Genomic DNA, 23,174 nt, shown 5'->3' with positions numbered 1-23,174 from the left:
AAAACAAACATAGGCGGCTCTAGAATGATGTTGACAGACTGTTGGATACTATAACTTAGCTTCACCTCGCTGAAAGCTTGTCGTCAATGACTGGATATTGGCCCAAGCCATGCGTGAAATGACTTATGCTGAATACGGTTCTTCATGGATGAAAGCTGTGGGCGCTCGTATGCGACGCAATTGCGTCGCTCCAGGTTGGGCGGTATCGTTCGGCGGGACGGAGGATGATCTGACTGGCTCAAACTGCCTTGGTAGCTGTTAAGTTCTCCAATATGTGATTGTTCCCTTTAATCTGGCTTTCGGCAAGAGGCAAGAGTCCGAGAGAAGAACGACTCTCACCCGCTCAGAGCCATTGCCGTCACACCCATGTCAATCGCTCAGAATTCCAAGATCAGTGACACCATTGATTTCCGTCAGGGAAAGTAAGAACGGGATAGTTTGCAGATTCTTTTCCGACCTAGGCATCAGCATATTGAAGGTGTAGCGCCATCTGAAAATCACTTATAATTTCACAAGATGCAATAGCTTCAAACACAAGAGTCACAGCACTGATAAACGAGATACGTATCACAGTCCGTGAACAAAGTTCTTTCTCCAATGTTGTGCTTATTCTTCTATTACTTTTACAATCTATAAAGGTTACCTTTGGAGTGTCGCACCAAATCTGGGTTGTTCAAGTTGTTCAACCAGTAATTACAGAGTTCCCGGTCTCGATGGCAAGCTGCTCACTCCGGAAAACCGACGGGATCATGACTTTTCTTCCGCCTCCGATTGAATGAAAATGAAATTGAACGTCGTAACTCGCTTGCGTCTACAAGATGATTTCATTGTCGCAATGTCTTGATGACGGTTTACTCATCTTCCCGATTGAAGTCGAAATAAGTAAGATTTTGAGTCTTGTATGTAGAACCTTATCGGGGAGAAAGTGAGGCACGCTGTTCTTGACTCGCAAGCATCGCAGTTCAAGTTTAGCTGTTCTCAACAGCCTTCGGCGCTAAACTGTGAATCATCTTTGCGCATCAGACGGCATATAGCAGACTGAAGTATAACGGCGCGAAAGAAGTAAGTAAACCCCGAACAGGCCCGAAGGTTCAACACTTTAATCTCTAATCCCAATTGAAGAGGCCTTGAGCTTCTCATCCGTGGGTTCCATCTGCCCATCTCAAGAGGTCAATGTCCACTTAGCGCGCGAGGGAAACAAAATCTTGTGGAGATGGTAAGAGCTAAAACATGTCAACGCCGAGAACCAACCTTCTAAGGAATTCTGCAGCGCCGAGTCGTAGTTCGTGTCATTGAAATTAAAGCTTAAGGTGCTTTTCACCGGACATCTGAGTTGCCGCTTATCAAGGGGCTCTGCAATATGCCGAGTTCCTGAGTAACGTCACGGTTAGGGCGGCATTCAATCCTCGAGGGAATGAAATAACCTTCTTTTGAGTCGGATCGCGGATCCGAGTTCATGGAAAGGGTCTTCATTTAATTTCCGCCGAGTCGGTCTCCGCGCCCCCCACGAATCCGCAGCGCCCGCGGCAGCATGACGCTGTGCCCCAAACAAGATTCCGAGGAGGAGGAGCCCACAAAATAGGCTTCTGGGCTCGGCTTCGGCCTGATCTCAAAGGGGCTACGAAAACGAACTGACAATGCCTAGTGCAGGGGCGCAATCTAGCGCCGTTGGACCTGTCGCGCGTCTAACTTTGTTGGCGTGTTGTTTTCTGGGAAGGCTGGTCTTGTCATCAGGTCCGGATGCTTTTCCATTCTTCTACTCGCCCGCATACCTGACGCTCAGGAGGTAGGCCTCGCGGTGGACTCAGTTTTGGCGGATGATTGATTTTCTCTTCAGTCTTCACGGAGTGGCATGTTTAGCCCCGTGTCTGTTTAGCGATTGTCTTATGACTCGCTGATCCCCTACACAGGAAGTTCTAGTCGACTTGGCGCCAATGCTGAGAACACGGTGCCTGCCGTAGATCAGGGCCAAAAGGTAGCGGATGCTCTAAGAAAAACACCCCGGACTCCGCGCCGTAAATCCCGATCCACTCTACCGGGCTCCAGATGCCAATTCGGGAGGTCTTGGACCAACCAGCGTGCCCAAGTCTCCGAAGGGATCCGCGCCGCCGGTTGGGTGCCCTCCCTTCCGATCTCTTCATCAAGGTGGTGGTGCGTCCAAACTGATGGCTTGGCGCTGCGATCGAAGCAGAGAGTGCGTCGTCATGTCTTCGTTGATTAAAAATCCGAATTACTCAGTTCAATCGAACTCAGCAGAAAGTGCCGGTTTTCTTCGCTATCGGGCTTCTCTCTTTTCTCGCTTCTTCGCTGCACGAACACCCCCAGACAGGGTTTGTCGCAAGATGTGACCATGACCCTTACTGTATGCGCCGGAAGCAGGACGGCACAAGAACTTGCGACGTTTCACCCACGTGGATCCCACCAAGCTTGTCTTGAGCTCTCTTCGAAGAGCCTCAAGCACTCTCGTTTCGCCCAGGGATCATCCCCGGGTAGGTTTGGAGGAAAACCCAGATTGCACTAGGCAAAGAACGGGGCCAACGACGTTAGTTCCCGTGCATCCGGACGCGCGCCGTCGGGGAGAGGGTCGCAAGGGGAAAGCTATGATCGCCGCCCATCACTGTCAAATCATTGATCCTCATCCATCCTGTCGGACCGGGGTGTGGCAGACATCGTAGACGCCGGGCTGAGGCCAAATTCTGGTATTTGTAGTGCAAGGCCGCCCACCTGGCCCCGTCTGCTTTCATCCGGTCTTTATTCACTTTCTGTCTCATCAAACAATCAATTGTGCTGGTCACTCGTTTCCCGCTTGGTCTAATTTCCATTCGTCCTCTCCTTCATATACCTGCAGTCTCGCTGTCCACTCTTTCTTCGAAATCTTCTACATCCGCTTTCGTCAGTCCGATATACCGCCTTCAAAATGCGCACTTCGATCACCGCTGCCACGGCCCTCCTGGCCTCCATGGTCTCCGCTCACGGAAACATCATCTCCCCTCCTGCCCGTGCTCCCGGTCCCGCGATGGCAAAGGCTTGTGGACAGGAGAATGTGCAGACTGTTTTGGCGGACCCTACTATTCCCCTGGAGGACCTCACCAACCCTCCGGCGACATGTAAGCAACTGCAGCACCCATAATGCGCCTGGCATCACATGCTAACATCTCATGCAGGCCAGCTGGATCTCTGCCGTGGCGCCACCTTCGAGGACAACAAGGCCCAGGTGCAGACCTTCAAGGCCGGCCAGGTCGTCAACATGCGCGCGGCTCTGCCGATTCCCCATGAGGGTCCGATGAACGTGTCTATTGTCGACACGAAGACCAACAAAGTCATTGGCCAGCCGCTTATCGTCTTCGACTCCTACGCCGACGAGAAGCTTGCTCAACTGCCCGCGAACAACACCAACTTCGACATCACCATGCCCAGCAACCTGCCCGCTGGAACATGCGCTCAGGCCGGTCAGTGTGTCGTTCAGTGGTTCTGGTTCGGAACTAGCGCGAAGCAGACTTATGAGAGCTGCGTGGACTTCGTGATGGCTTGAGCGGGGCAATTTGATGTTTTCACCAGATCATAGATAAGGGCGGCAACTTGACCGCGACTTTCAGAAGTAGATAGTATTACAGGCATTGCGCCTCTTGTTGCAATTTTAAACTAAGGAGTACTTGGCTCTCTGAAAATTCACATTCTCACTTTCCATCATCATAACCGACATGAAAGCGAACCCTGTGGATGGATTAGAGGATTTCCACGCTGCATGACATACTAGCTACCTGACACAAGAAAGAAATGCCGAACGTCTTGTTCTGAGATCCTCCAAACAGTCGGATCTCTTAAGTTTGCGAAGTTTGCGATCAGTGTTATTCGTAACGCGGAGTTCTGCAGCTACAATCGGAGATCTTACCAATAGGATCATCGAGCAGTGGCGCCATGCTTAGGATAGGCGAACTGATTACTTCATTGACTCACATGATCAGAATGATAAGTAAGCTGATTAGCTGTCCTTTGGCTTCTTGCAAAACGGGGGGCTCTCAAAAACATGTTGCCCCTCTGGGCAGCTTTGCAATGCGTCTTCGTTCCATTGTGGTCATCATGGTTCCCCATAAACAGTCACATTTTATCCGAATAGTCGCAATGTCTCAATGGAATCGAAGCCTTACAGATTATCAGCTAACTATGCTGTTGGTACCTTCGCAATACGTCGCCATACTCCTATTCAATTCAAGGTTCAAAAGTAGCTGATTAATTTCGGTTCCCTTCTCCGCCTCCCATCTAAGAACAGTCGCTCGCTATTTTCCAACCCCCTATGGTCAGCTTCTGCGTCCTCCAATCTCTTGTTGATGCGTTCCTCTTACCTCGTGGCTGTAGCGATGGCATTGGGGTCAGATGGATCATAGACCGGCTCGACTGATTCCTCCGGTGTTTCTTCTATGTGCCCTTTTAGAATCTCTTCGGCCTGAAGAAAGTCTTCTGATAGGCTGACTTCATCCGCCCATGGTAGTCTTACCTGCATCTTCGATTGTCGCCTGGTGCTTATTATGTTCTGAGGCGGCATTTTGATCGGATTTCACGTCGCGATTAACTCTGACCTCGGAATCTTCTATGCTCCTTTGCGCAGTGTCGTCAATAACACCTGCAGAATCTTGTTCTTCCAGAAACCGTGCGCGTTTACAGGACTTCCCGTGACTTGAATTTCCTTCGTGGCGCCTCTCTCGATGCCATGTTGCATTATCTCATTTGATGTTTTCGGCCTGTCCTGCAGTAACTTCGTTTTATACTGGTGCTTGTTTTCGTCACTCGAGCCTTCGTTCTTGTCATTCTTTTCCGGTGGCTCAGATGCGTTGGATGATGAACTTGAAGTTGTTTGGTAACGATCCGAATCTTCAGAGAATTATTCGGATCCGTCTGTTTGGTGTGATGAGAAACGCTCTCTTAATGATCTCCCTTTCCCTTTCCGTGTAAGTGATGGATCAAAAGACTGACGTGATTGTGTCATAGCCGATATTTAAGCCAGGTTTGGATGTTCGCCGGTATGGTCGGCTGGATTTTGAACGATTCAATCAAAATGCCTCACTTGAACCATATCTTTGTGTCAGTTCTGAGATTATTGGAGCAGTTGAAATCCAATGTCATTTTCGTTGGAGCGAAGCTCAATGGGGCGTTGTCGGACCCAAGAGGCATCCTGCTGGTATCATCTTCATCGATATTACTATCATCCAGCCATCACAACACACCTTGAGCAAAGCCAATATCCTCATCACACTGAGCGGAGAAGAATCCTTCACTGATGCCAGTAAAAAGCACTGGAGCTTCCCGATTAGAACGTCTCTTGATTCAGATCTCGCTGTGCAAATCACCGAATTTGGACCAAGCCGCCTCACAGGTCCCGAAAGCTCCAGTTTTGAGACAAGCGAGACATCCCTTCAGCCAACTCTGGGAGTAGGAAGCTTTTTCGAGGTCGGAGGGGTGGGTCTTCGCAAAAGCGTCTCCAGAGAACGCACGTTGAAAAGCTGGACTTTCAGGGGAAACAGAACGGCGGCCAAAAATGGGCAAGGGCTCAGGTCTCTTCTCTGGGAGTTAAAGGATTACGAAGAAACCAATTGTCAGCCTTTGGAATCCCATTGCTTCAACACGGCCTTTGCATTTGAGCACAGCAATAAACCTGTTATTATGCAGGTAGAGATCGAAGGCTGTCTTAAAAGCAGGATGCGAATGGCCAAATATAAAATGTTGCGCTTTCGTACCAAATCAAGAGGCAAAGACCAGTCTATGATTGTCAGAATGGACTTGTCGTCTGTATCTTCCATGGCCCGAGGAGAACTTGACGGACTGATTTCCGGCTTGGATTCGGACATGGAGCAAAGGAACTCAATCCAACTAGCCACGCAACAGTCCCGGGAACCTGCACAATCGATGACAGGACAGCAATCTACGACCTCAGAGTTCGCCGATGAGGAGTATGAACGGACTTCGCTAAGTCATACAGCACAAATGGGAGAGGATATTGTTGATCTGGCCAGACTTCTTACGGAGCCGAACCTTCGCGAAGCCCTAGCCATTTCGGAGAGCATGCAACAGTGCAGCAGTAGACACTCTGTTGGCAGCGCTCATACTTTGGTCAATGATGACAATGACCAGCAAGTTCCCGAAGAGATGCTTGTCGCCAAAAATCTCGTATGGCGCGTGCGAGACGTCGTCGTCCTTTTACTTGCTCGTTGGCTCGTGGCAGTGCTCAGCGCCATAACGAATCAACCCATGGACCTATCGACCTTACAGAGTGCCGGACAGCCTGGCAACCAGCCAAGTGAGAAACCTCAAGAAAAACAGGATGAGGTCAAACGAGAGGTGCAGAACGACTTATTGTTGGGTTCAAACCCCCGAAGAAGACTGAGACCTCAACGCAGACCTCTGGCTCTTCCGGCAGGCTCAAACAACTCTAGTGGATTTCCCATCATCAACCCGATGGCCGATCCTAGTGCCAACCCTTTGCCGATTAAGAAAAGAGTCAATCCCCCTTACGCCAACCCCTTGCCGACCAGGAAAAGAGTTAACTCTCGGTCGGAGCTGCCACCTTTCTTCTGACTAGTACTTCTTGCATCATTTGCATCAATAGAAGTATTTCCTACAAGTGGTGGTCTTCATTTACACATGAAGGACTCAAGGAGTGCAGCTAATATTAGAAAACAATATTAAATATATTCACAAGATAACTAACTACATTGTAAACTGCAGAGATAACAAGCGTTCATTTTAAAAACAAGATATGATGACCATAAAATGAGAAATGTTTTGCAATGCAAAAAGCAAACGTCAAGGACAGGATTCGAACCTGCGCGACCGAAGCCACTGCCTGAACAACTGTCAGAAGACCTGATAGCAGGGCAGCCCATTAACCACTCTGGCACCTTGACCGATGATTGATGGAAAAAGCGCAAGTGGAAGAGACCCATATTGATCTGCACCGTTAGCTGGCAGTGTGACTCCACCAGTGGATCTCGCTGCACGTCGACAATCCCTAGCGTATCCAGGGCACCTGTAATTCACCGAGGCTTCCAAGGCCATTTATTTCTTAAGTTTTTTCTTTCTCTCTTATATTGATGGTCGTGTGGATGATGCATTCGGCGCCTTGGGCTGATGAAGCAACTACTTCCAGATCTCTACTTCACTCCTTGGATTGTCCACTCTCAGCGACCTCATTTGACAAACACTCCAGAAAACTTATTGCTTCCAAAAACTACTATATGAGTCAATAGGATTGTCAAGGTGCTCCCCGATGTCTTGCAGGACGTCTCAAGCGTCACTCTTAATCCGCGCATGGCCGGTGCTGCAACTGCTCTCAGTTTTCATCCCGAAGCAACCCAGCTTGGAACCAGAAAGCCAGACGAAATCAGCTGTAACATGTCAGAGACTCGGTCAACTCCATGAAGGTCATCGTGGTTTACTCACCGAGGTTGATCGAATTCCAATGAACCCCGCCATTCGTGTTGCGACACCAACACTCGAGCTTGCCGAGTTTCTCGTCGTAAGTACACTTATCACAGCTCGCACCGAAGCCTCCTCTGTGTTCAGTCAGTCTTTCAAGGAATCAGTAATAATTTTCTCGCAGCTTTGTACTTTTCTCGAGCTTCCAGGTTTCCAAAGTTGTTGACGATGCAGTCGTTCAGCTTCAACTTGGAGCACCAGAGGTACGGCGCCTGACTGAGGGGGCATGAGTAATGCAGGAATGGGTCCTTATCATTGTCGCCGAGACTGAAGCTGATGAATTCGCATTCTTTCAGAAAGTTGCCTGCAGCTCCAGCAGCTAGAAGAAAAATAGCGAAGGCGGAGTAGAGCATCATGACGACAGGTGAAATGATGTTGGAAAGTCGGCTGTCACAACCTTGGATCCTGTTTCTATATCGCAGCTTATGTACTCAGATGGTCGCGGCCCGCCTGGTGTCTTTGTTTCCAAGGGATTGAGAATAATTTCTTAGCAATGGCTCTTTGCGTTGCCGAGCCTCCACGATGGTGTCACTAGGAGATCTGAACTCAAATAACGAGGACACCATGAGAAACTCAATACGCATGTGTGTTCATACCACAATGGCGGCACGGACTTTCGTCGGTGTTACTAAATGGAATCGATTGGCACGGTCATTGAATGAGCTCGCCGTAATGTTGTTCAAATGCCACGGTATTGTCTGTACACAAACAGATGCAACCCGCCCTCGCAAAGTCCGTGAACCTTTCCTCCCTTAGCTGAGTCGAGTTGTCACCGGTAACTTCATGCAGGAAACAACTATCTATTGATATCAATGTAACGATGTCTCAGTGGCCTATCGATGCTCAGCTACCTAATAATTCGTGCCAATCCCAAACTCCAAGCTGACCTATTGACGTAGAAAACCCAACCCGATACTCGTAACACATTACTCAAACCCCCACAGTATGGCTGAAGACCTTGGCAGCCAACTGTGTGAGCAACCTAGCACGATCTGACTGCGGCAAATCCTGTATGTCGTCAGCAAAGTTCTCAATAATCCTGCGCACAAGAGAGAGTCTAACTGGATCTACCCGGTAGATATCTCCAGATTCGCACTAACCTGGAACACCGCGTAGACGCTCTTGCCCTTGGCGTCTCGAACTGCCCCAAGTCTGTTCCCGGCAACACCTCCAGCCAACGCGCCGGGCATGTTCCCGACGATGAAACCCAGCGCAGCGCCGCTTACGCCACCGATGGTGCCCCAGAAAGAGCTCGTCGGTCGGTTGGTACCCTCCTCCGCCATGCCCTCCTCGCGCAGCATCTCCTCGAACACATCGCCGAATTGCTGGTTGTCTGCCCTCTCGCGCTGCTCCTCTGTCTTTGCCTGCTGGCCGGTGAAGAAGTTCCAAGCCCAGGAGTAGGGGTTATTGGTATTGGGACCCGCTTGCGGGGGGATCTCCTCCTCGGGATCGTCGAATGGGTCGTTGGCGGTGTAGCCGGCCGACGCGCCGAACATCTTGCGCTGAGCATCGTACTCGCGCCTCCTTGTGGTGTCGGAAAGGGTGTAGTATGCGTCGTTGACAAGCTGAAACTTGCGGGTTCGTGACGCTCGCTCTGGGGAATCGGCGGGGACCCTGTCGGGGTGTGTCTTCAGGGCGGCTCTGTAAAATGTGTCAGCATCTTCAGTTGTAACTATGGGACATAAGCGTGCACTTACTTCTTGTATGCATCTCGAACCTGCTGGGTCGTAGCTGCCTCGGTGATCTCCAGGATCGCATCTTGGGCCGCAGCGTTAGGCCTAGTGGCGAGCTATGGTGGGGTGGAGGGGTCACTTACAGTAGTTCGGGGGAGCGCCAGTGTTCGCCATCTTGAATTTCGGTCAAGTAGGAGGATACCTCAGGTCAGCTCCGATATAGAAATGGCTGAGGGTTGACAGGAGGCAGAGGAAGTCAAGTCTGCAGACTGTAGGCTGCTGGGTGGTCAAGTATCTGCAGCACCTTTCGCCTCCAAGGGGCCTGGCGTGACTGACGTCAACGTCATGTGGCGCATGAAAGTGAGGAGCAAACGTGGCTTGATCGGAGCCGGAGGAAACGCTACGCGGGGCTAGTGGAGTCGGCTCGTTCCCACTTTTATACCGATGGTCCGTGCAGTCCTCAGGATGCACGGTCCAACTGTCATCCTTCCTCCCGTTCATCGCTCGAAGCTGAATCCTTTCCGGTTCTCACTCAGATGATCAAATGCCTGCCCCAACGCCCGTCAGCATCTTGTGCCAGCAAGCTTTTAGGCGTTTGGCCGGTGAAACCTCTCCAATTGAAAGCTACTTTCTCTTGCTTTCCGGTGCCCTGCAAGACATGACAGGACGACACTCGTACTCACACTTGCAACGCTTCTGTGGATTCAGGAGTAGTCAACTATCGCTCAGAAGCAACATGAACGACTCAGCGACACGTCCTTCATGACCGGGCGAGCAGCTCATATCGCGACTTGCTTTTTCCGCAAGCACACGGTCCCGTCGGGCAATACACCCCGCGCCGCAAATCCTCTTGTTTTCTTGGGCTACATTGCTTACCAGCATCATCTCCCAATCGCATCACTTATTGCAAGCCCAAGCCGCATCCACAGGCCGGCCGAGACTGACTAACTTCAACGGCGATTTGCGTCGAGCACCTCGTTGTCAGCCTGAGACCGCTATAATTCTCCTTCTTATGGCAACTCAGTCACGAGAGACGTTTCCCAGCCAAACCTTGCGCATACCGCCCAGCCCATAGCGCCACCATTCGCGTGATGAAGTGGTACAGACAGGCTCGATTCTCTCGTGAAACTGTCTTCACAATATCGCATGGACTCACGTTCCTTGTCAACCGCGAGGACCTGACTTGCTAGCCGAAAGCATCCCCTCAGCTCACCTTCGTAGCTCAGCATGGCCTCTTCTAGAAATCCATCTCGTCCTTGGAATGCTGCACAAAGCGGCTGAGCGACTCATTCCAAGGTTTAGGGGCCCCGCAAGGCACTCTTAGCTCTTATGTACCATGCCCCGTTTTCCAGAAACCAGGATGAACGTGCGAAGGACGAAAGACGATATTCCATCGCCAAGACAGGGCTTTGAAAAAGTAAACAATGTTGAGTTTGGATAACGGGCGAACGAATACCCGCAGGCTGCACAACTCTGATCTCCAAATGCAGCACTTTTGGCGGTGCCACCTTCCTCAATATATGAGGTAACTGAATCTTCCCACCGCCCCAGCCGACTCATGCTTCCAGACGAAAAGATTGGCCAATTCCATGCACACAACTGGTCGCGCAGGATGCCCAACCCGGGCGATCGACCTGCGGTGCCTCATCCCAAGAACATACCTCAACACCAAGGACCGGCGACGCCACCACTACACTGGTTTTGCAGCAGAACCGCAACGGCTGACAGGCGCGGAAGTACCTGAGATACACGTGCAAAATTGCACCAAAATCAGTCTCTCTCACACACAAATATGCTTTCCGCCATTAGTGCTGGAGCTGGACCCCTGCCACTAAGCAAGCTTAAAAGTCGCAATAATGCATACGTTCTCAAGAGCGCCTTGGCAAACATACCGCGTACTGTCACTGTCGCAAGCTTGACCTGGACCATAACATCGGTCATACCGTGTGCCTGTCCTAGGGCGCAACATGTTGAGAGGATCGACAACCTCCCGCCAGACCCGACCAATCATCCAACATGGCGGAGGATCCGGAACTGGGGTCACTGAGAATTGCCTTACTTGGCAAGCGGGCACTTTTGTTTCCCAGCTTCCCCACAATGTTTTCCGCGCCGCATGCACTCTGGGATTACACCCGATTGATCTCGTCATCACACAGAGTTCCGATGGATTCATGTACTCGGATTGGTCAAGGTTCGTGGAAGCTGGCCGGGGAAGCAGCCTTGACTTGGGCATCGGGGGAATGGGGTGAGTTTATTTGCCGAGTGGGCACTCTGTGTTAGCCAATATTGCATTTCTGGCTTCCGTACGCTGTCCGAAAGAGCCCAATCCTTCAGACTTCGTGGATACCTATAAAGACCATGCCAGCTCCCGGTTTTCTAACACTGGACGAACAGCTTTTTGAGACCGTCAACCAGCGGACCGCCGTGTCTTTGAGTCAATCTCTGGAGCCAGAACCTTGAAGGGAGACAATCCGTGGCTTCTGATTTCACTACCACCCTAAGGATCGTCCCGGTAAGACCTCCTCCGTCTTCTCAACTTTCCTTTCTCTCGTCTACGACTACTAACAAGCAATAGATATTCCGACAAGGTCACGTCAAGCTCAATGGCTCCTACGGACCTCAACACTTCGGCCACCGGCAGCTACTGCACCACCCCGGTATGTCTCGAGATCGCCTCAAACATTCTTGAGAATCTCGCGGTCAACTATACCGAAGTCGATCCGTGCACAGACTTTGACAAACGTACGTCTTCGACTCAAGTTTTGCCTTTTGTTTCTTCCCCGCCCGCATTAGCTTTGAGCCGCAAGCTTCCCCGCGCCCCAAGCTCCCAATCCCTGCCTTGAGTCTCCCACTCCAATAAGCTCGCGCCGAAGCCGACGGGACAGCATGACTCTCGATTCGCTAACACACTTTCTTGGCAGTGGCATGCGGGGGCTACAAGTCCAGGCATGCTCCGGCGGCCGGCGCGGGTAAGGCATCGACATTGGGCGATGTCGGCGATGAGGTGTCGATCGTTTTGAAGAACATTTTGGAGGGCGGGTACCAGTCGGGAGCGAACGCGGGCTTCATCACGGCGTCGTTGCCCCAGGATCAGGTTCAGACGGATAAAGACAACTTCAAGCTCATTGTCGACGCGTACAATGCCTGCCTGAACACCACCGAGGTTGAGGCGGCGGGACTGACGCCGTTGATAAGCTTCATCGACCGTATTGTGAAGGCCTTCCCTGTATCAAGCGGTGGTAAAGATCCCCAGCGGATGATTAGCAAAGATGATGCTCCTGAAATGGGCAAGGCTTTGCTGTTATTCTCCGAGTATGGAATCAACACGTTTGAAACGCTTGGCGTGGACTGGGATGACCAGAACCCCGTATGTTGCTGATGAATCTCCCTGGAGGCACGGCTTGACTAACACCTCATAGAACAAGACGATCATCTCCCTCCTCCCCGGCGGCACGTCGATACTGACCGGCCGTGAGGACAACGAGACAGTTACAAACTACCTCAAAATCCAGGCGTCGGTTCTCCAGGCAGTTCACCCCGCGAACATCTCGCAAGCCGACTCTCAAAGGTTAGCGGTGGCGGTAACTAAATTCGAGAAGGACCTCAAAAAGGTGCAGCAAACTGATGACAGCAAAGATGCCGACGATGTAAGCAGCACCTCAAAATGTCTGGAAAGTCCGCTCTAATGAAGCACCTAGAAACCACTCAAGAAGATGAAGTTTGAAGATGCCGTAAAGGTGGCCCCTGAACTTGATCACGGCTCCATCATCAAGGCTCTTGCGCCTGAGGACTACAACCCAGAGCATATCGTCTTCTCGCCAGCCTACTTCGGCAATCTCTCCTCGCTCCTCGCCAACACTAGCGCAGAGGTAGTACAAACCTTCTTCGTCTGGAAGGCTACCACGACGCTCTCTAGCTATGTCGAGGCAGAAGCAACGGAAAATCTCAGCGACTTCCGCTCAGTCCTCCGCGGTCTCGACCCCGTCGCCGTTGGAAAGCAACCACGATGGGACCGGTGTGTCTCTGACGTCGACTCCGGCCCGACATGGACCAGCTTCCCCGCGGGTCTCGGCTGGATCCTCAGCCGCTTCTTCCTTGACAAGGCCTACTCCAGAGAAGCGCGCGAGCTGACCACCTCTCTCATGGGCTCTATCCAGGGCACCTTCATTGCCCGCCTCGGCGATAAAGACTGGCTCACTGCCGCCGTCAAGAAAGTAGCCGAGGAGAAGGTCAACGCCATCTCCAAGAAGATCGGTTACCCCGACTCCTCCCCCGAGACCGTCAACCCAAAGAGTCTCTCAGACCACTTCAAGGGCGCGACGATCAACACCTCCTTTTTCAACAACACGCTCTCCCTCGCCGCCCTCTCCACGAAACGCACCTGGTCCTACCTCGGCAAACCCAGCGACAAGGCCCTCTGGCTCAGCACCCCCTCCCAGACGAACGCATACTACTTCCCTACGTACAACGACATCGTCATCCTCGCCGGCATCCAGCAGAAGCCCCTCTACGCCGTCGGGTACCCCTCCTATATCAACTATGGTGGCCTCGGCTCCGTCCTCGGCCACGAGCTGACCCACGGCTTCGACAACAGCGGCCACAACTACGCCCCCAACGGCTCCCTCACGAACTGGTGGGATGACAGCAGCATCAAGGCCTTCGAGGAGCGCACAAAGTGCTTCGTCGACCAATACCAGAACTTCACCGTCACCGCGCCCAACGGCACCCAGGTGCCCGTCAAGGGCAACTTCACCCTCGGCGAGAACATCGCCGACGCGGGCGGCGTCGCGACCTCGTACGCCGCGTGGAAGCGCGCCCAGGCCGACGGCAAGGTCCAGGACTTTGACCTGCCCGGCCTCGAGCGCTTCTCGCACGACCAGCTGTTCTTCCTCAAGTGGGCGCAGGCGTGGTGCGACGTCTCGGCGACCAAGGCGTACGACGTCTACCTGCTCAGCAACGACGTGCACTCGCCTGGGTTCGCGCGCATCAAGGGGCCGTTGGATAATTCGAGGGAGTTCAGGAGGGCGTTCAATTGCCCGGTACAGAAGCCTACCTGTGAGTTGTGGTAGAAAGTGGGATCAACGGACGGCGTTCTGGGGGGGCTTGGTTTACCGTTTACAATAGCATCCAGAGGAGACTTCTGTTCCTCATCTGCAATGGATGCCCATCCAATAATTCTATGACAACATTTCCCTGATGAACATGTTGTAATCTCCGCCTTTTGAGCCTCACCCGCACCACAAGAACGCCGTGAAACGTTCCAGCTTGACATGCCCCCCGTTACCCACGCAGAGCATCGATACGAGCTAACCCGCCCAAACCCAACGTCTGCGTCCTCGGCTCGTGATGCTTCCGTCTGCAGCCATCTGCGGGATGTGATGACGCGCAGCGTCGCACGACGGCGTTCGTATCACACTTCCCATCACCCCGCGCGCCTCTGCGGCGCTGCGCCTTGTAGGGCTGGCTACAATCGGCCGTAGTGACGAAGCAGGAATCTCACCCACATGAGGTCGTCGATATTAGAGTTTCTCAAAGAGTGCCTACCGAGGAGCCGCAGCCTAGCCCTCTCCCCCATCGGCCCATATTGCTGCGGCGTGCGGGACGCCGATCTTTGCGGGGGAAGGGTAAACGAGGAGTGGGCTCCGGTTGGCTCGGCGCCGCGAAAGAGGACAAACGTCCGGGCCGTTTGCGGCCAAATTGGACGGCCCGGACCTTTTGGGTCTCATTCTAGAAAGCGAGGACTCAAAACTGCTGATCCGCACGTGTGAGGCCGAAAGTAAAAAGCAAATCTGCCAGAGGCTCTGGATTAGAACTCTCAGACCGAGGGAAAGGTGCTTCGTGCAGGTATTGCATGTTGTGTCTCGTGAGTGTTCACCTTTAGACAACGCCGTGTTTGCTGGCGCGGCCAGCTTTCCCTGCGGCGGCCTGACGCGGTGCGATCATCAGCCTTACGTCGGACCGCGCACTGATCTTCGTTCTGGTTCTGTTTTCTCTATGCCGGCTGCCTTCGGTCTGACGGTTCAGGAATATGGCGGTATTCTTTCGCTTCTCTTCTAGCATACCGTGGCTGTCACACGAGGAGGGAGAGAGGCTGAGGCGCGCGTGAGGTGGTTGGGCTACTGGGGCTTGATATAAATGAAGTCTTTGGATGCTTGCCTGGGGTTGAGTATTTGGTCTTTGTCCCGTCATATTCGTCCACTGTCCAACCTGGCGCGTGATGACCATCGCCGTTTAGTCCAACATTCTCCTGTGGAAGTAAGCCGATCATGTCTGATCCTAGATCAGCAGCGCCGAGCATGACACGCGCTTCTCATACAACCGAACCAAATACCATGCCCGCAGAATACCCATCGCAAGTGCAAGTGGATGCCGAGCTCAGCGTGCCTTCAACAGCAGCAACGTCCGGAGAAAAGCCTCTGATGGGATACTCGAATAACTTCGATATCGACTGGGTGCTGTCTCTGAAAGGCGATCGTACAAAGAGCAGCGTAGGCGCAGTTGCGGGATCGACTTGCGCCCGTTGACAACAAGTAATCAAGATAATTTCGGAAGTAACGGAACGGAAGGTGTAAGTTTTGCGACCATTCCTTGGAGTTCATCTAGATGATGCTGACCAGCTTGATTAGTCTTCAATACGCCGGACCATGTAGCCTGGACATGATCTAATCCGCCAAGGGCAGGAGCCCTGTTTCCCCTAAGCAAAGTTGGGGTACAGGATTGCCGGTAATCACATCCATTGTCCCAGCATGAGAGGGTTGAAGAGCAGCAGCTGGGAAATTGGCACTTCCAAGAGCGTGCAGTGGTATGCTGCAGAGCTCATCATGAGCTCGATCGGTGGCATTCAGGCGGAAATAATGAAGACATACCATCGCTAGGCCTGAGCGCTGGAGCAGTACGAGACGAAAGGCCTCCGGAGAAGGAGACTGTGAGGATGGTTTTCTTTCACGTCTTTTCTGGATACCTGCTGCTTAGAGACCATCAACGCCGGGAAGTCGTTTGGAAATCGGGGAAGCTGCGTTGGCGCAAAGACTACCCGACGTGTCTGGGAGTATGCCACGCCTCGTTTCAATGTGAACGTGAGCGGCTCTCGAGGACTGAGATGAAGAAGCCGCGACATAAGACCTGGGAAATGGTAATGTTTGACATACGGGGTTGTGTCGTCAAAGAGGTAGATTTCCGTCAGTTCCATAAGTAACGCCATAATGAAGATTAATATTAAATCCTTGAATAATGAAATGCGCCTCGTGGTATCATAATCGTTCATGAAGTCAACTCCGCAAGTGTCACTTCAAACCCCACCACTTGCCTCGCTCCCCAACGCTCGTCCTGCACCAACCGCAACCTTTGCTCTCCATGAAAGTCATGACCGCGTTCCGTCGATGCTTCAGACGATCAAAACTCTGGGCCGTCCTCAACCTCCCGACAATAAAGCATCCCTTCAACCTCAATAGCGCTCGCAACGCCCTTCCTAACCCTCTCAACAGCCGTCCTCATCTCCCCCCACGTCCAAAACTCATCCATCAGCCCATGCACCTCCGAGAACAACGACGGCAGCCGGTACTCGTCCTCCACGGGCCCCATAACCTTCACGATGCCCCCGGCGCAGACATCCTCCTCCGGCTCCGGCAGCGCCTTGAACTCGACAAACACCACCACTCGCCGCAGGTCCACAAAGCACCTCCTCAGCGCCTTCAACGCCTCCGCGATGCGCCGCTCGTCGCAGAGCACGGACCAGTGGACGCCGACGTTGCGGACCCCGGGCTTCGTCGTCCAGAGCGAGTCCCACGCCTGGATGCGGCTGCGGTAGACCAGCGGCGGGAGGTAGAAGATGTCGTCGTGCGGGGCGTAGCGCAGCGGCGGCGGCAGCAGGCTGCGTTTGTCGAGGTCGTGGGGGTGCTCAAAGGTTTTGAGGAGAGCCTGGATCGCTCGTCGTGATTCGGAGCAGACGGCCAGGCCGACTCGGCGCGGGTGGCGGTATTCGCGGGACGGGCGGACGAGGCCGGTGTCCTCTTTGTATTCGAAGACACGGGTTTCGGAGCCGAAGTTTTCCCAGATGAGCAGGCGCAGCTCAAGCGGGAGCGTCATGAAGGGATGGCATCGCATTGAGTGTGAGGGGCGATGAACGATGGCCGACATGATTGCATACATGCACAGTCTTGATATCTGTGCAAGATTGTAGTTTGTCTCTGGTTAAGATGGAGAGAAGAAAAATAATCAGGCTGAGCTGAAATCGACCAAAATCGGTTGACAGGCCGAGCTGAGTGAGATTGAGCGCGCCGTCAGCTTATCAACGGCCGGGATGTCGGCGGTTGAGATGCGCGATGCCCCGTTGCGGCGGCCGGCATGCCATGGCTTCTTGGACGAGATGCAGGCTCGCGCTTTCGTCCCAATTTGCGCCGACCAAGGGATCTCCTGCTTGTGACGTCGCCTGCCCTGCTGACCCTGCGCCGTCTCTCCACCAAAAGCAAAAGGTTGGGACGAAATTCTTATTCTCAGATTATTTCCAGATTTGGCAATCGCGTTCCCGAGCTCTCTGGACTCCGGCGCGGCGAAGAAAAAGCGTCCAGACCGTCTTTTCGGGAACTCTGGGAAGGGTAGCGTCTTTCCCTCGAATCATAAAGCCCGCACGTCACCGTTCAAGGGGTGATCCATCCCGAGATATCCGACATAGTCTTAAAACGTTGCGTGATCGGATCCGTTAGCTGGAGCTTTTCTCGGGCCAAGCAAGGAAGTCCCCCACAAATCCCACGACTCGTCGTCCCGCAATGTGTCCGGCGGCATGGCCGAAGTGCGCGCCCCATCGCGTTTTGTCATGCAACCAGAGGGGCTGGCAATCAAACTCAATTGATGGTACGAGAGTGATAAGAGTTCCAACGCGCTGAACTTGACATTGGTCTGCATGCCAGCGGGCAAGTTTCTTCTCTCGAGTTCGGATGGCTGCAGGCAGAGGAATGCTGCAACGGCGGCTGCAGACTGGCTGCCCGTGGCAGGGAGCGGTGCGGCGCCGAGCGCGGTGTTAATTTCAAACAGGAGGCGGCCGGCGATGTGGACACCCACAAACCCACACCCGGCCGGGGGGTCCAGCGGGCGGCTAGGTAGGTGGCCATCCAAAGCCCGACGTCAAAATCTCATGATTGCATACCGGCCATCATCGGCCGTTATTTGACCTGCATGCGCTGTTTCATCAACAGTCGGTGGCGCATTCCAGCGGCAAGGCGTACTTTGCTCGCTTGTCGTCAATATCACCCTGCAAGCTGCCCAGCTGAAAGGATAGTCAGAACCACCCTCTTGAGATGTGCCTGCTCTAACGTGAGCAAGCCATACTTTGCAAATACGATCGCGGAGGTCACCATTCTCTCTGAGAGAATGTCCCAGTCGCGATACGAAGAATCTGCGGGAATCTACCAGGCGACTTTTTTAGTCGACCCCTTTCTGGCCGGACTGATTCCAAAGAACCACGTCCGATCCGAAGGATCCTAGTTGAACTTCTGCTCGGTACATACGATTCTCCTACTTCAGCACTTTTCAGCCATAGAAACTTCCCAGTCCCTGTCAATCTCTGCCCGCGTCGTCGAGGAAGAGAAAGCATCTCGCTGTGTTTTCCTCGGCGAAGACGACAACATATTGACACGGGTGATCCAACAGTCTCAAGAACGCCGTGGTCGCTTGCCCTGTGCCGACGCTGGAAGCGACATGGTCAAAATGCCTCCATCTGAGGCACTGAGCAAAGACCGCCTTCTTCAGCTTTGAGGCTCTCGCAAGGGGAATCACCCAACAGACGGTGAAGCAGTGAACGAAAAGATGTATTTGAGCACAATCATCGAATGAGCAATTGTGTGCCTCCAACAATCTCAATGGTTCGCAAACACTGGAATGCGCCTCACCTCAATTTGGGACCCAGGGATGTGTTGCAACAACCTTGCCTCCTTCTGGAGTGAGAGAAAGTCAGGCAACTTCATTAGCGAGGACTCTCTCGGAACGAAGAGGCCAGTCCCATCCAAGTTTTCCACCACTTTGTGGGAGGATGTCTAGGACTCCATGTTCCTGAAGCACGTCCGTGGCTGATATCGAACTGAGTCTCCAAGCCAAAGGTGCAGATATCCGGCTTCCTGGTTCGAAGAAGCCGATATCATGGCCCTCTGGTAGTGAGGTGCACCTAGAGATGTCGCTTAGTCCTGTGGCTAAGAAAGGGGAAATTCTCCAGAAACACGCTCAGCTTTGCAATCGATTGAAAATTTCCGGATTTCGAACGTTGTCAACATGGCACTGAGCCGTTGTGCATCGAACACTGACATCGCCGAAGGGTCTGGACATCCGTCCCCTGGCAATGAAACTCCCTGCATTGACCTATTAACGGCTAAAATCGCCCGCTTCATTTCCACTCCTCATCCCTCTGCAACTTTGCAGATTACTGTCTCTGGTTATTCTAGACTATGTGAGGGCGAAATAGCCGGGCAGATTACAGCATGTCTTGACTCCTCTGAGGAACCCACGAACGCCAATAGATGGGGTTTTGTGAAACGGTCGCGTGGAAATGAAGAGAGACCTCGCTTGTCGAATCCTCGAGAGGCGTGTTCCTTTGCCATGTGCGCAACACCCTTGTCCATAATCATGAGCAACTTGGTCGCCCTGCGCTTGCATTGGTACCACGTCTGAACTCACTGAGGCATCAACCACCTGGGGAGCTCTCCCGTCAACGTCTTTAAAGACTAGACGTTCTAGACCACGGATAAAAGATGAGCCACAGGGTGGCTTTAGTCCACACGATGAGCAGGGCTGTGGCTTTCGGTGTTACGGCCGTCAGGTTAATGACCAGCAGCAGCCAAGTCATACGGGGTGGCCGGGCCTCTTGATTAGTATTACTCCCAAGTCCATGGAAGAAACTCATCCGGCCGCCGCAATCCGGACTCCGAAATCAAGATCCGGCCGTACAGCGTACTTCTGACAGAAGGCTGCCTGCAAGTGTATATAGGTATTGGCAGCGTCCAGATGGCAGTAGGCGGCATTGGGCGTCGCCATTGACTTCCGGTTGCTGCACATCGAGCATCCGCTGCAGTACGTGGTGGCTTGACGCACCTCATCAGGGCCGATCTCACTCTGTGATCCCACGTTGATGTTTGACTTGCCCCTTGCTTCAGTCGCTCTCCATTTCTGGAACACCAACGGCGGCATCCTCGTCATCACCATCGCCATCAACGCGAATGCTCTGACGTGTGGCCAATGATGCCATGCTCATATGTTGCTTTTTCTCTCCGTAATATACCTCATCAATGCTTAGTAGAAGTACGTTGATGTCTCTCCAAGTGTGTTGACCACGGCAAGGCAGGCTGTCGACCGCAAATATGCAAGGCCCACGCGTGGCTTCTGAGTTTGACGAGACTCACCCAGAGTCCCCATGAAATCCTGCGGAAGGCACCGCGACGCATGTGCCGGAAAAATGGGATCCGCTGAAAACGGCGATGATTCGACTGAGGTTGGTAAGGGTGTGAGTGGCGTTCTGACCCAAGACTTCCACAGCTGGCTTAGCAGCCGATGGTACAGCTCGGGAGGCTGCATCTGCAATAAGATACGACGCTACCAGGTGTAATTACATCGGTAACGCCTAGGGAGATCGGATGGAAGGATTGCCTGAAATTAGATTGGGCAGCTTCGTGAGACGGAACGCTTGTGTCGTGAACACGGTGCAACGGGTCGAGGTTACGGCCGCCCGCAAGGACCCGAACGCTTCGGATGGCAGAGTCGGGGCGAGGAGAACTAGAACCGAAAGCCAGATAGGCCTTGATATCAGATATTCGGAGTAAACGATTGACGTTCGTGACCTTACTTGCGCATGACGGGTCGAATGCCGAGTTCTCGATGGCCCAATCATCGGCTTCAAGCCTCATAATCGCACCACGCCGGAAAAGTAGTATCAGTTGCACGCAAGCGAATTGACAAAATAGCCCGTGATGAGAGGCATCATGATGTCAATGCCTGCCGCCAGCGCAAATGGGTCGTCCTGCCTGGATTAATGTTCCAGCGGGCCGCGGTTTTTGAACCGCACTCATGAAGCCATTGTGCTCTCTCGAAGTGATCGACGATGAGCTTAATTACGTAGTGTCTCGAGCTTCGACGAGCCCAGTGGTGTGGTTCTCATCTGACAATCTTGTCCAAGGTGGGTGTGATCGACGAAGGCAAAAGTGCAGCAGCATCATTCCCGTCAACCGAACAGCTTCCAATATGATGACATCGGCTCAACGTAACTGATGCGCTTCTAGTCAGCATCAAACATATCGTTCGCATGGAAGTGGAAAGAAATGCCTCAGTCTTTCACTGCGGACTGCGCAAAGTCGGAGGCCTGACCTTTGCAGCCGCTAAGGTTGTGGTAGTGCAGTCAATAATATTGCTTTTTCTTGCCTGCGCCATCCTCGTTATGCAGGTCTCAAGACTAGTTCCGCTGAAAGAGAAACATGAGCCACCGGATGTACAACGAAGAGGCCGCGAAAGCTCCCACAACCGCAACGCTGCATGCCCTTGTTGCTCGCCCACTCTTCATTTTTGGGGGAGTTTGGGGGGCAAGTTGATGTGTTGACAGTGCCATGGGGTGGCTGGATCGAGAGTTTGCTGTTCGACTAGTCACTGCTGCTGAGCTGCATCTCACAGCAGGTAATCAATAGTTGAACGTTTTGACTACTCAATCAAGTCAAGCCAGCAGTCCAAGGACAGTTGTACTGGATTCTCCGGCCGCTGAGTGCCGCTGCCAAAAGCTCTCAATCTTAAGCTCAAGCTCAGTATCAGATTTCGAGTGACGCGTTATCAGAGTCCCCTTGCTTATGGCCGTCTAGACCAGCACGTGGAGAATCAAGCGCAGGGAGAATGCGGCAAAGACTTCCGTCGGATGAGACTTCCCCGTTGCTACTGTAAGTTGGAGCCGTCCAAGTGTTGCCTGATCTAGGTGAGGGAGACAGCTAACATCCGATGATGGACTTGATATTTGGAAAAGAAAGCATCGGAAGTTGTAGTGCTGATTCGAAAACCTCAGCCTGCAGAGGAGAACACTGCGATGTTTAGTGCTGCCAATCACAAGCCTCCAGATTGAACCCGATCAGAAAAGGTCGATTAAGTGCACAAGCTAGCTTAGCTTCCCCGATCAGAGTCCTTGTAGCGGGCCTCGGCTTGCGCGCTTGCATGCATTCGGAAACGTAGGTTGCAGCCTCCGGAGCTCTTGTCTCAGTCGTCAGCTACGATGTTTCCGTCCTTAGACCGGTCTGACTTGATGAGACGGTCACCAAGGACCCTGAAAACAGGCACTTCGCCAATGGCAGATTTCAGTAGGCACCGTTACGTATCCTTGAGGATAAGGTTTGCGGGTAGAAATCCAATGAGGAGAATCTGGCCATCTCATGGACGACGATGTAACGGAGGCTCTTGAAACTGGCGTGATGCCGACACACTGAGCAGACGTGCAAGTACAGGTATGGTTGCGGTGGCAGCAAGCCAGCAACGTATGCACCGGACAGATCCGCCCGGTACCTAGTTTAAGTGCAAAGGAAACCTCACACGGGACCATAGGCGCCGAGAGATTGCGGTAGATGAGTGAGGTGAATGCAACGGCTATGATGGGTTCCTTGTCAAGCGCGCGCTCGTGCGCGTACAGCCAGCTGTGGCGAACCCGAGTCTCTGCTGGAAAACCGCTGTAACTGATGCGTTTTCGTTGGCCGAGCTCGCTGCTCGAATCAAGGTCCAGGACATGTCTAGTTCTGATGTCGACAGCCTCCTTGCGCAAATAGCTGGGCAAGCTGAGTGGCTCGTCCCTTGCATCTTTCTTATCATCCCTTAGGACACACTTGTTGCGCAAAGACGTGGGGACGACTGCACCGTTGGCAGTGAGTCTTATGCAACTCTCCCTGCGCGCGGATGATTTTCGGATCGCACGAATAGAAGTTGTAGAAGTTGAATATGCAATAGTGGTTGCAAGAGCCGCTGGCTGTCTGAGCTGGCGTCGGACCGCGAGCTAAAAGTGAGGGAGCACATCGGTGCGACGCAAGGATC

The 23,174-nt window shown here is 52.9% G+C and overlaps 4 protein-coding genes and 1 non-coding gene across 5 annotated transcripts; 2 read left to right on the top strand and 3 right to left on the bottom strand.

Moving 5' to 3' along the window:
• Window positions 1-2,917: 2,917 nt before the first annotated feature.
• On the top strand, window positions 2,918-3,532 carry COL26b_009141 (uncharacterized protein; the record flags this gene model as incomplete). Its single annotated transcript, XM_053181881.1, has 2 exons — window positions 2,918-3,107; window positions 3,165-3,532. 2 exons carry the CDS (start codon window positions 2,918-2,920, stop codon window positions 3,530-3,532), a joined length of 558 nt encoding a protein of 185 aa, XP_053034215.1.
• Window positions 3,533-6,796: 3,264 nt separating this feature from the next.
• Window positions 6,797-6,899, bottom strand: COL26b_009140. The gene has a single exon. It is a non-coding gene; the product is annotated as a tRNA-Ser (tRNA).
• Window positions 6,900-8,537: 1,638 nt separating this feature from the next.
• COL26b_009139 (uncharacterized protein) lies at window positions 8,538-9,317 on the bottom strand (the record flags this gene model as incomplete). Its single annotated transcript, XM_053181880.1, has 3 exons — window positions 8,538-9,111; window positions 9,168-9,228; window positions 9,287-9,317. The coding sequence occupies 3 exons, from the start codon at window positions 9,315-9,317 to the stop codon at window positions 8,538-8,540; spliced, it is 666 nt and encodes a 221-aa protein (XP_053034214.1).
• Window positions 9,318-11,746: 2,429 nt separating this feature from the next.
• Window positions 11,747-14,212, top strand: COL26b_009138 (uncharacterized protein; the record flags this gene model as incomplete). Its single annotated transcript, XM_053181879.1, has 4 exons — window positions 11,747-11,885; window positions 12,065-12,510; window positions 12,563-12,790; window positions 12,842-14,212. The coding sequence occupies 4 exons, from the start codon at window positions 11,747-11,749 to the stop codon at window positions 14,210-14,212; spliced, it is 2,184 nt and encodes a 727-aa protein (XP_053034213.1).
• Window positions 14,213-16,535: 2,323 nt separating this feature from the next.
• On the bottom strand, window positions 16,536-17,228 carry COL26b_009137 (uncharacterized protein; the record flags this gene model as incomplete). The annotated part of the gene is made up of 1 exon (XM_053181878.1): window positions 16,536-17,228. One exon carries the CDS (start codon window positions 17,226-17,228, stop codon window positions 16,536-16,538), a length of 693 nt encoding a protein of 230 aa, XP_053034212.1.
• Between the last annotated feature and the right edge of the window lie 5,946 nt (window positions 17,229-23,174).

This window comes from Colletotrichum chrysophilum (genome assembly GCF_026319265.1).
Source record: "Colletotrichum chrysophilum strain AFK26 chromosome Unknown scaffold_85, whole genome shotgun sequence".
Lineage (NCBI taxonomy): Eukaryota > Fungi > Ascomycota > Sordariomycetes > Glomerellales > Glomerellaceae > Colletotrichum > Colletotrichum chrysophilum.
The sequence above is the reverse complement of the archived record's forward strand: the minus strand, read 5'-3'. Positions and strand labels throughout refer to the sequence as shown.